Source organism: Vulpes lagopus, chromosome 1, assembly GCF_018345385.1.
Source record: "Vulpes lagopus strain Blue_001 chromosome 1, ASM1834538v1, whole genome shotgun sequence".
Lineage (NCBI taxonomy): Eukaryota > Metazoa > Chordata > Mammalia > Carnivora > Canidae > Vulpes > Vulpes lagopus.
In genome coordinates this window covers 51738987-51752153 of record NC_054824.1, presented here as the reverse complement: position 1 = coordinate 51752153, position 13167 = coordinate 51738987, and the positions used below count along the sequence as shown (strand labels likewise).

Sequence of the window (13167 nt, the reverse complement as noted above, 5' to 3'; positions counted from 1 at the left end):
TGTCCTGAGCAAAAAATTTAAGGATCAAAGGGGATTTCAGTTGGGAATAACCTGTAAGCTTTATATTCCTGTTGTCAGAGATCTGGCACTAAGCAGTTTTCTTACTGGTAAAATGAAGATAACACTAACTTGATGGGGATATTTCATGACTCACATGAGAGAGCACTTGTGCTTGCAGGGGCTTAGTAATGGTAGCTTCTCATCCATTCATTTGTCACCTGTGTACTGCTTAAGTTCACTACTGTGTCAGCTGTAGGGAAACTGACAGATGAGACCCACAAGGTCTTTCTTTCCAATGAGCACAGAGTTTTATAAGGGAGATTGACTGTCAACAATTATTAAAACTGTCACAGATCTCACAAAGGTGAAGCCTGAGAATGGAGGAATCCAGCTTCATCTTGGGATCCATAGAAGGTCCAATTGCTCCTCCTGAGTGCTTTCAGGTATGACATTTCAGCTGGGTATTTAAGACTGAGTAGATGTTTTCTGTCCTTAATTTTTTATTCTAACATTTTTAATAACCTAAAGCAAATTAGTACTCAGGACTCTTCAAACTGCACCATTGCCATCCTTGTCTATAGTTTTTTTTTTTTTTAAGATTTTATTTATTTATTCATGAGAGACACAGAGAGAGACAGAGACACAGGCAGAGGGAGAAAGAAGCAGGCTCCAAGCAGGGACGCCTATGTGGGACTCCATCCCAGGACTCCAGGACCACGCCCCAAGCTGAAGGCAGGTGCTTTAACCACTGAGCCACCCAGGTGTTCCTCTTGTCTATAGCTTCTATTTGTACAAGCAAATACATTCTTTTTCTTCCAAGTTCAGAGTATGCATATGGTGGAAAGAAATGGTCCTGGGAGTCAGGAGACCTGTGTTCTGTTTGCTCATCTGCTGCTTCTCTGTGTATACAAGCAGGTTATCCTAAGGAGGGAATGCCTTCCTTACATAGGACCAGACCTTACAGTCAGCTCTGTGTGGACTGAGTCCAGCCATGTTATTCTCTGGCTGTTGCTTTTGTTCCTCTCAAATCTCCAGATTGCAGACCAGCCCTGACCAGAGTTTCTCATAGCCACTTTTCATATGTTCCCTTGACAGGCCCATCTTCCCAGGCTTTGGTGATGTTTCTAGTGCTCTGAGGAATATTAAAGATGGGTACCAAATGGATATACCTTTCTTCTTTTTCTTTCCCTTGCTTTTTTTGTTTGTTTGTTTTTTGGGTAGAGTAGCACGTTGCTGTAAAATTTATATTTCTGTGTCTGACTTGATCTTCTTTGACACTTGTGAGGCAACTGGCATGATATGTGCGCTTCTTTCCTCAATCTTATAAAAACTGCTCACCAAGGGATGCTTGGGTGGCTCAGTGGTTGAGTTCCTTCAGTTCAGGTCATGATCCCCACAAGGAGCCTGCTTCTCTCTCTGCATATGTCTCTGTCTTTCTCTGTGTTTCTTTCATGAATAAATAAATAAAATATTAAAACAAAACAGAACTGCTTACCAGACCTGAAGAAGTGGCAAAAGAGGGACTGTCATGACATGCACAGGACAACCAGCACCTTTCAGACCAAAGCAAGCCATGGCATGTTATTATTGCCTCACTTGCCTGGATAGATAGCCATGCTTGTTCTATAATGGATTTATGTTCATTCATTCTTAAGCACGACAGTGCTGTGATCTCAGTATGGGAAGGTCAGGCACTCAGTGGAATAGGCCTGTAATGATGAGGAAGTTATTTCCTTTCTCTGAGAGTTAGCGTCCTTTTTTTTTTTATAATAGAAGTTAAAATAATTTATGTTGAAGTGAAATAAGATAATATATCTAAAAGGGCCTACTGGTGTATTTGTACCTCAGGATCCATAAATGCTTATGTGTTTTAAGAATCCATTCCAGACTCAAGTGTGTGTGTGTGTGTGTGTGTGTGTGTATTGCTATTGTATTTATGCAACTAGGATCATTGTGTGTGTTCTTGTCTTACATGACCATGCAAGGCAGAAAATGGTGTAACAAGAATGTTAATTAAATCAAATTTAAATTATTTTGGCTTTTAAGTTTGAACTTAAAGCATTTTAAAAGTAGCTTCTGATTGGTTTGTGTTTGCTAGACCAGGGCATCCATTTTCCCCCTTATTTCTCCCTTCTTCCTGCCACCCCCAGTTGAGAAATATCGGGTATGTTTTGGCCCAGCTTGCATTTGTAGAACTAGTAGAAGAAACAGAATGAGACCAGGAGAACTTTTTTTTTTAGGCCTTAATATGTCCAAAATAAATATATCCTTGAAATTAAATACTATGAAATAAACCTTTAAACCCCTAAAAGCTGTAACCCCACATTTCCTACCAAGGGAAAGAGGAAGAGGAATATAACAATTTTGGTCATTTCAAAATCACAATATTTAGTGATCAGTAAGCCTAGGGAAAAATATTCAGTCTCATTAGTAATAAAAGAATATAAAAATGTTGCCAGACTCTTTTTACCAATAATATTAGCAGGCTATTTTTCTCTTAAGAGAGAGTGCAGGTTGGGGGGAGGGGCATAGAGAGAGGGAGAATGTTAAGCAGGCTCCATTCCCAGGTTAGAGCCAGATGCTGGGCTTGATCTCATGACTCCGAGATCATGACTTGAGCCAAAACCAAGAATCGGACACTTAACCTTGAGCCACCTAGGTGCCCCAATATTGGAAGTTTTTAAAAGTAAGAAAAAGAAAGGAGGAGAGATGTTGAATGAGGTACCTTGTGATGGCTGATGGGAATATAAATAGGTATAACTTGCCTTCCTCTAAGGTAATTTAATAGTATTTATCGAGGACTGTAGAGTGGTTAATGCCTTCAACACAGTAATTACAATTCTGGGAGCTTAGCCTAAGGAAATAATCAGAAATGGATATAAATATAACATCAAGAACTTGGAAACAACCTAAAAGTCTAACAATGAGGGATCGATTAAATGAAGTATAAAAATGTATGCAGTGGGTTTTCTGCCATTAAAAATGGTGAACTATGGGATCCCTGGGTGGCGCAGCAGTTTGGCGCCTGCCTTTGGCCCAGGGCGCGATCCTGGAGACCCGGGATCGAATCCCACGTCAGGCTCCCGGTGCATGGAGCCTGCTTCTCCCTCTGCCTGTGTCTCTGCCTCTCTCTCTCTCTCTCTCTCTCTGTATGACTATCATAAATAAATAAACATTAAAAAAAATAAATAAAAATGGTGAACTATTTGGACAAATAAAGGTGGGAAAAGTTTGTAAAATAATATACAGTGAAAAAAACCCAAATCAGCATGAATCTAGTATTTTCAAATATAATCTATTTATCTATACTGTGTATGTGCATGTGTATGATGACAATGAAACAAATATATCAGAGTAAAACATTATGTCTAGGTGATGGAAATGTTGGTGGTTTTTATTTTCTTCTTGGCAGTTTTTTGTACTTTCCAAAGTGTTACATTTATAATCAGAAGAAGAAAGTCCACAATTTAAAAATGCACACTCTAGAATACTGTGTCCTGATACAACTATGTGAAAATAGTGAGAATTATGAGAATTATGAGAATGCCATCAATGACTTTTTGATAGGATGATGAGACCTAGTGGTAGTTTTTCTTCCCCACTTTTATTGAGAAATAATTGACATTCATCGTTATATAAGTTGGAGGTATGCAGTATGATGTTTGATTTGCATATATCATGAAATGATCACCACAAGAGACTCTGCTAACATCTCTCATTTCATATAGATACAATAAAATAAATGAAAAAAATTTTCTCCTGGTGATAAGAACTCATAGGATTTATCCCTCTGCCAATTTTCAAATATACTATAGAGTGATGTTAGCTATAGGCATCATGTTGTATGTTATATCCCTAATACTTACCTGTCTTAAAACTGGAAGTTTATACCTCTGACTACCTTCATCCAATTTTTCCGTTTTGTACCCACAAGTCTGACCTCTTCCCATGTGTTGTTTAGGGGTTTGTTTTTAAGATTCCACAGCATATGTTGTTTGTCTCTTTCTGACTTATTTCACTTGGTGTAGTGCCTTCAAGGTCCGTCCATGTGTGTTGGGTTTTTAATATATTTTTTTAATGTGCTTCTAAGATATCTTCTATTAGGAAAGCAAATATAAAATAAATGTAGAAAGATACTTTAGAAATCTATGCCACATTTGGACAGAGGTAGTACTTACTAGATAATCTCTTGTGACTGGTTCATCTTGAGGATGGTAAAAACTATAATCAATGGTGGTAAATGATAGATGTTTTCTTTGTTCCTACAGATATTCCTGAAATTCCAGAAAGCATCTCATTCTGTAAAGCACTACAGATAGCTGACTTCAGCGGAAACCCACTGACTAGGTAACCTTTCTGCTTGCTTTTCTGTCTATAGTACTAAGGATATCCTTTTTAAGAACCAAGCCATGAACACAACCTGTCACCCATCGTGGAGGTACCTAGAGGAATGGCTATCTTTATCTTTATCATGATTGGCCTTCACAGATATTTATTTATAAATTGCACTGTGCAATGAAAGACATACTGTGCTGTTGATGGAACATTGAAAGGATATCGGTAGCAAATGAGGGGAGGCACGGTGGAGTATATAAAACAGGAATGAGGAGTACATTTCTGAAGCAGTAGGAAGCACTGAAGTGGTTCATAAATCCGCTATCAGTTATCTTGTCTTATGGGATAAGACTGAGTTCTAAACTCCCAGAAAGCTTACCCTCTAGCTATCCAAGGAAAAGTCCTAATAAGGGATATTTTTTCCACTCCAGTAATGAAGCATACTTACTATCTCAGATCTCCTCCAACTCTCCCTTTAAAACAAACAAACAAACACTCTGCAGGCATCACTATTTCCTTACAGCAATAGCTATGAGGATTTCTTTGGGATTATTCCTCCACATAAAGAAGCCATCTATCACTGTTTTACTACTAGTTCCAATCTTGCTCCTTCTAGTATGACATAGCACACTGCCTGGGGGCATAGCTGAGTGGCACTGTTGTGAGCCTCTTCTGGTGGCTCCTCACTGAGTCATGAGGCCACTCATCACTGGCTTCCAGGTACCTATGTTGCCAGGTTAGCTGAATTGTTGCCCACCTGGCAATGCAGAGACAGTCTTCAGGAAGAGTTCCAGAGGTATATCTAGGCCAGGTGGGTCCATATCTATGATTTCTAGGCTCTGTAAGCAACCTCAGAAGAAATGTACTCTTCCCTTCTGTTCTTTTTTTTTTTTTTTTAAAGCATATAGTAAAACTGAGATGAGGTTAAAATTTAGGATACATATCACCCATTGCTTGGGTCTTTCTGGGTATGGAGTGCTAGGGAATGTTTATGTAGTATTGTTTTCCCATATCTGCTATTTTTAAGAAGTAAATATGTTTTATTTTTTTTGTAAATATGTTTTATAAAATATTTTTTTATTTTCATCTTTTGAATTTCAGCGACTATGTTACTAATAACATCGTTTTTATGAAAAATAGTAACTCTAGTAAGTTCTAACTCATCACTGCCCTCAAGTCTTGTTTTCTTTCTTAACCATTGTCCATACAGTTATCCCTTTTCTTCAAACCTTTCCATAGTTCCCTGTTCCTTAAGATAAAGCCGTAGCTCCTCCAGGTGTTATGCAGCCTCCCATGCCCTGTATCTGAACTTGGCCTGTCTTTCCATGTTCATTGCCCTTGGTTGCCTTTGTCAGATGTCATGCCCTGCTGTTATAAAGTGCTCATAGATCATTTATTTTACTCTCTGCTCTTTCTGCACTCCTGTGTACAGGTGTACATTCAGCTGGGCTTTCTTAAAGTACATACCAAAGGCTTTCTTTGGAAAGCCTTTACTTACTCCCCATATTCCCCCCTGCTAGGCTTCCGATGTTCTATGCATACTTTTCTCATAAGCCTTAAAATTTACATTTAAGTTATCACTCTGACCAAGACTTCCCAATTAGACTGAGAAAGTTAACTTACCTTCCTCTGTATTTATCTCCAGCTATACCTTAATTTCTGGAAATGGAGTAAGCACTCCATAAGTATTTGTTGAACTGAACTAAGCTATTTATCCTTAAGGCAGCTTGTAGGGTTAGGCAGCTGGGAAATACTCATTATGCTGCCCTGGAGGTTTTACGTGTGTGTGTTTTGTTTTTTGTTTTTTAGACATTCAATTGGTTAATCTCTTTTTCTACCTCTTTAGTTTTCCTTTTCTAATGCCTGCTGACACATGACTTTAGCATTATCTCAAAACCCTCTGGACCAGAACATACCCACAATGTAGGAGGCTTTCCTCAGTTTTTACCCTGGCTTCATATTTGGGAGGTTTCTTACAAGTAAAGCCATTTTGATTTGGCAGGTGCATTCCTTTTAAGAATTAAGATGACTTATCTGTGAGTTGAAAGGACCTGAAAAATTATTGAGTTTGACCTAATTATTTTACGGCTGAAGAAACAAGACTGAGAGGTTAAATGACCTCCTGAGATGATGCAACCTCTGAGCAGTAGCTCAGAATAAAATTCCCTTCTCCCAGCCTGAAGTCTGCACTTTCTCCTCATGCACACCAGTTTGGCTCTTAATGCTATAATAGCTAATAAAAAAAAAAAAAAAAGGAAGTCAGTCATTTAAAAATACATTTTCCTTATATTTAAGATCAGTTTTTTTGGCTAGTTTTTGGCTAGTTTAAGGCTAGTTTTTTTTTTTTTTTAAGATTTTATTTATTCATGAGAGACAGAGAGAGAGAGGCAGACTCATAGGCAGAGAAAGAAGCAGACTCCATTTAGGGAGCCCAATGTGGGACTCGATCCTGGGACTCCAGGATCATACCATAGGCTGAAGGCAGGTGCTCAACTGCTCAGCCGCCCAGGCATCCCAGTTTAGCTAGTTTTAAAATTATAAAGTGTTATGTACTTTAAGGTGTGAACTCAGGCAACACACAAAGTTGCATCTTTTTGAGTATAAATAAAATAAAAAAAAATCTTACCTCTGTTACACTATGGAAGAGGTTTCAACTTGGTCGAAACCACTCCTGAGAACGTATTTCAGTGATAATAAAATCCTACCTAAAACTCTCATCTTACAGGCCCTGGGTTTGCTTTTGAAGTTTGAAGTTACCTATATTTTATGTCAAACAGTAACCTAGATTTTGGTTTTTAAAAAAGGAACTTAAAATTAATTAATTAATAAATTAATTTAAAAAAAAAAAGGAACTTAGAGGGATGCCTGGGTAGCTCAGTGGCTGAGTGTCTGCCTTTGGCTCAGGGCACGATCCCGGGGTCCTGGGATAGAGTCCCACAAGGGGCTCCCCGTAGGGAGCCTGCTTCTATCTCTGTCTGTGTCTCACGAATAAATAAATATTTTTTTAAAAGGAATTTGGAAAGAGGAAAAATGAAAGATTCAAATGTGGAGACTATCACTAAAGCAAGAACTCTCTACTCCCCCCACCAAAAAAAAAAAAAAAAAAAAAGAGTCATGTGTTCTGTTATCTGTATCAGCAGATTTAGGTATAAAGATCTTTGGCATTTTAGATGCAATTAAATCTTTTTAACTTTAGTTTTCTTTTTCCTTCGGTTACTGAAGGTAACCATAATAATATTGAAAATGAACTTTCTTTGTAAGTTTTTGAATACTTTTATTTTGAAACCTTATTCTTCAGTAGAGTTTAAGGGAAGTATAAAAAATTTCCTTTTATGTAGAATATAGTGAAACATATAATTATCTCAAGTGACTGGCATCTTAAATCAAGTTAAAAGAAAAATATTGAGAAAGTAGCAATTGCTGTCAATTGATCAATTCTAAATAATCCATAGCTTTATCCTGGGTCTTATAATCTACAGAAAAAAATTATTAAGTTTCTCTCCTGTGTTTTATTATAATCTTGTGGGCAAAACTTTCTCTTTGTTTTCTGCTGATCAATAAGGTGTTTTAACTCAAAGACACTTGCAACTACAGCAACTATTTGTCTTTTTTTCTTCCATGAGGCACTGGGCAGTGCCACAGCATCTTTTCTCCTTTATTCTGAGAGCTTCTGTATCTTTCCTCTGTAATTATTTCTGGATCACCCTGACAAGCATTTATCATGTCTCTCTACTTCTGGGAAACCGAGTCTTGGTTTTTTTCCTTATCAATGTCTTCTATCTAGGCAGACAAGACAAACATGCCTTTTATAATGTAATTTTTAGGAGGTTATTTTAATTAGCATATGGGATAAATCGTTATATTTATGTTTAGTATATACTGTATATGTGCTTTTCTTTTTCGGTTAATGACATTTTGTTGTCATTGCTGTTTCAGACTTCCAGAAAGCTTTCCTGAATTACAGAATTTGACATGTCTTTCTGTAAATGACATCTCACTGCAGTCCCTGCCTGAAAATATTGGCAAGTAAGTTTTTATGTGATAAGGTTTGTATATATCAGAGTGAAAGAGTATTTAGAGTGTCAACTCTAGCCTCCCTCTCTTTTACAGCTCTTATTTTTCTACTCAGAAAGCATTTTATCCAATCTTGAACCTACCCTCAAGAAAGATCTTAGCTGGACTCCAGTATTTTTTTGCTTTCAGTTGCCCCTACATTTTAATGGTGAAAAAAGATAATGCTACTTGTTATAAGTAAAATACCTAATTTGTTTGGATGTGTTCTTTAGACCTATGGATTTCAAAGTAGTTAACTTAAGCAAACAAAGTAGCCATGGTCATACATACTGTTAGGAACCAGCATTCTCAGTGATTTTATTGAAAACTTGGAGTAAGTACCCCTGGACAACCACGGTGTCTGCCAGTATGTGTGTATCACAGACCTGAGAAGAGTGGGTGGGAATGAAATGGTGTGTCTGGAGAGCAGGTGTGGAATTGGGAGACAGATGGGGTGAGATGGGCACATTTCCACGTTCCTGGCTTAGAGGTCGGGGAGGATGGCCATGGCAAGAAATAAAAATACTCTCTTACTCATTCCCTCATATGAATTAATTGAATTATCTTAGCAGATCTTTTCCATACCTCCAGAACATACAGTGGGTTAAGTCAGGCTGATGGCTTGTAAAAGCAAAAGCCCAACATGGTCAGCCAATGCTAGGGGACCGGTGTGCCCTAGTATCATAAAAGATTTCCCTTGCTTTTACCTGTCCTGCCTGAGTTCTAAGACTAAACAGAAACTTCATTTTTTGAGAACTGCAGTGTATCTGACACATGTCTGTTCCACAGAGGGTCTCTTTCCAGAGGTCTGTGGAAGTAGACTATTTTTCACAGACAACTTTTCCCCCTCCTCTGCAGGTGGAAGACAACCGGCTGACCCATTTCAGCCGGCAAGTTCATGCTTTTCTGAGATGCAAGCTGTTTAAACATTTTGCCAGTAGACTTGCTGATGCATATTTGTGTCCTTAGCATCTCAGGAGGGGAAGGAGACAGGAAGCCCCCAGTACACCCTGAGTTTCTGGTATCTACTGCAGAAGGAACAATAATGTCTTACTGTGGATTTCATGACGTACCACCTTTGCCGTGTCAGGATTCATATATTTCTAATGAATATAATAGCCATTTGAATACCTAAACTGACCCCCCTTTCTCCTCTTCCTTCTCAGGAGTCTCCGGAATCTAACTTCCTTGATACCCTCCTTCCCGTTCTTTCTCAGCCTACCACTGCCCATGTGTTCACCCTTTCTATCCCGATTCATGTGTTTTTTTTTTTTTAAAGCTGAATACTTTGAGAGAAAGTATATTCTTATTAAACAAAAGTGCCCCTCTCACTCCCCACTGCATTGTTTTAACGGAAAATGTTACTTAATAATCATTTTAGAATAAATTACATATCTTTTATTCCATTTTCTTCTGTTAGTACCTGTAACTGTTTTTGTCAATGTTTAGGATTTCTTGTGTATCTGCATATTCTGTCAGTAATAAGGGTAGTGTTCTGTTTTGATTTTAGGCTGAATCATCTTGTGTTACTATTATAGCCTTACGTATAATGATTGCTTCCAAAATAAACTGTCACTCTGAACTTGAACCCTGTGGTGTATCATCACCCAGGAAATAAGAATATGGGGCAGATAAGTGAATCAACTGATTTCTATTAGGTCCATTTATGAAAATAAATGGGAAATAGGGAGTTTTCTGTTCTGATTATTATTTTTTTAACCAAAACAAAATACTCTGATTTCCACCTGTTGAATTCAAGATTTATGCACACTAAAGTAATGAGTTTTCACTTAGTAGAAAGAAACAAAAAACAGACTCTTTGAGAGTATGGGGCACCTCTAGTTTCCTAGACCATGCTGGAAAGACCATTGAAATAGTTAAAATGGTGGTGAATTGTTGAGGAAATAGCATATATGCATAAGTATACTACATTTTAAGCAAATCATTATTTGAAACTTATGAACTTTCCTAATGAAAACAATTTTTCACTTTCCCAGAGGATTCCCAAATGGTTTCTTTAGAGCACCAAACCAAATATTTAGTAACCAAACAACTACTCAGAGATAGTATGGTTTTGTAAATAGAGCACAAACATTTGATATTCCAAAAACATTTGAAAAGAACACAAAATGGCAATCTGAATGATCCTACTTACTATTATCTTTGTTGATTCTCAAGTGGGAGTTGTAGAAATTAACTCTGCTTATTTGGCCAAATGACTCAGCCATCTCAGGGTCTGCCTTTTGAAAATGGAACCTCAATTTCTCTTTTCGGCACCTAGCACGGTACTTGGCATCAACTAGGAAAGCTATGGATTCATCAAAGACATGAGCCCCCTCATGATGGGCAGGAGTGTCCAGCCTGGAGGAGAGAGTGAAGCCTTATCTAAGGCAAGCCAACTGCAGTGCCTCAAAGCTGGGACCACCAGTGGACATCTGTCCCATAGTGTGTTTGGTTTGTCGATGGTCAGGTAATTGGAAGAGTTTGATGGCTGGTGGTGAAGTTGGAACCGGAGCATGACTCTTCTGGTTTCAGTCCCATGTTTCCATTACTCCACACACTGCCACTGAGTTTTCACTTGCTACTTGCCTTTTGTCATTGAAAACCCAGCTTTGCAAAGATTTGATGTCCTTGAAGGAATGTCATGCTGTCTGGTGTGGAAACCGAATGATCCGAGCTTGCAGTTCACATGGTGTCTAACAGATGTTGAGGACTGCTGTGTCTCTGTCAAGTGTAGAGTATTCTGTGGTGCTCCTGTGAGTTGACTGCTGCTTCCCTGGGTGGCTCAGTGCACAATAGCCATAAACAGTTGCCCCCCTGAATCCCTGAGGGCACTATTATGAGTATTGGGGAGTTCAGGGCTTCAGCCACTGGTGTGTGGGAGGAAGCCAGCGTCACACAGATGGTCATGCTTTTGAGGGGCTGCAAAGCACTTCAGTTCACACCCTACACTACATGGCTGTGCGCCAGGTACCATCAGTATGGTTACTTTAATAAGTGAGTCTCTCAAATAGAATCCTCATAATACTTTGCAACGCGATGAGGAATAATCATGAAAATCTTTTGAACCATGGAGGAGTATACTGGTTACCTCATGCAAAATCACACATTTTCCTCTTACAGAAAAGTTAGAATGTCCCAGATTTGCTCACCCTTTTCTGTGATGGCACATCAGCACATACCTTGGCCTTCAAAGTAAAGGTGATATTTAACAATGAGTGAGAAACTAACTCACCTTCAGTAGATTTTGTTTTTAGAACTCTTTTGTTAAAAATACAAAAACATAGCAACTTCTGATGAGTCTTCATAAAGAAGTGATTGATGTCAGGGAAGGTGGTGATTTATCAACAGAATTTCAACAAAGACCTTACCATAAGCAGGGGAAATTCCTTCCTTCCTTCCTTCCTTCCTTCCTTCCTTCCTTCCTTCCTTCCTTCCTTCCTTCATTTATTTATTTATAGCAGCAAAGAGGAATTTATTGTATAGATATAGGGTGTTTCACAGAGCCCAAAGGCAGAAATGCATCTGGGTCTCAGGAAGGAACTGGAATCAGAAGGTGGAAAGCTGTCAGTAAGTGTCTTCCATCTCTCATGGTGGCTTTTCTCTGTAATTCTCCTTTGCTCTCCTCCTTCTCCTTTTTTTGCATATTTTTTTAGTGGAGTGCAATTTGCCAACATATAGTATAACTTCTTAAAAACTAGTATGACAATTTAATAAATGCAACTGAGAATATAGTTCTTGAATCAGTGCAACTTGTGAAGAACTTTTTTCACCTATTATAGCCATTATACCAGTATTAAAACAATTTAGAATCAGTTGTTTTGTCCCGAAATGTAAAACAAAGGATTTGCTACATAATACAGTGTTCTTTCTATTGAGAGCCCAGAAAATTTTTGTATTTATAACAAAATATTTTTAAGTGCTTTATATTTTCTTAAAAATATTAAAAAGTACGTCTACAGAGATGCCTGGGTGGCTCAGCAGTTGAGCGTCTGCCTTTGGCTTAGGGTGTGATCCCAGATCCGGGCATCAAGTCTCACATCAGGCTCCCTGTGAGGAGCTTGCTTCTCTCTCTGTCTTTGTCTTTGTCTCTCATGGATAAATAAATAAAATCTTAAAAAATAATAAAAATAAAATAAAAAGTACAATATATCTGTGTATTTTAAAAACAAATCTCTAAAAAGTAAAATACATCTGTGTATTTTAAAAACAAATGTGACAATTACAAAGGTATACTCTTAAGTGTGTTAGGGCTACCATTCTAGAAGAGAATGTTTGGTAGTCAGTTAAGCTGACCAGTGGTTCTTAAATTCTGCTTTTTCAGGTCCCTAGGGGTTCCAGTGAAGACTGGAGAGTGAGAAACAGTGCTCCATTGGGTGGTCTCTGCTGATCCTTGTTTGTGCCAGCACAGATCTATTATTAGATTTTTAATTTTTTTGTATTGATGTTGCATATAATATTTGCTTTTAAAAAAGTCTGCAGCAAAAAAAAAGAAAAAGTCTGCAACAAATAATTTTCAAGTTAAGTTTGGAGACCACTATTTCAGATGCTCAGTAGTACTATATTGTACACACTGTGGAGGTTTTACCATGACGTAGACCCACCAAGCTCTACTCAAACTGAATGCAAAGCTTCAAAGCCTTTTGTGACCGTGAACTTTAAAATTTTTTTTGTCTCCTGTCTTTACCAACTGACCAGGGTTTGTCCTCATGAAATGATTGAAATTCTACCTCTTTTGTCAAGCCTTCTCCAATGATGAGAAGAAGTAAAGTAGATCCT

At 38.0% G+C, this 13167-nt stretch overlaps 1 protein-coding gene across 1 annotated transcript in view; it reads left to right on the top strand.

The window, feature by feature from the left end:
• The window catches only part of LRRC1 (leucine rich repeat containing 1), a 130103-nt gene that overhangs the window by 76951 nt on the left and 39985 nt on the right, over nucleotides 1-13167 (top strand). Inside the window, exons 3-4 of the mRNA XM_041773353.1 lie at nucleotides 4269-4347; nucleotides 8272-8361. Coding sequence (XP_041629287.1) covers nucleotides 4269-4347; nucleotides 8272-8361 — 169 coding nt within the window. The remainder of the gene's footprint in view (nucleotides 1-4268; nucleotides 4348-8271; nucleotides 8362-13167) is intronic.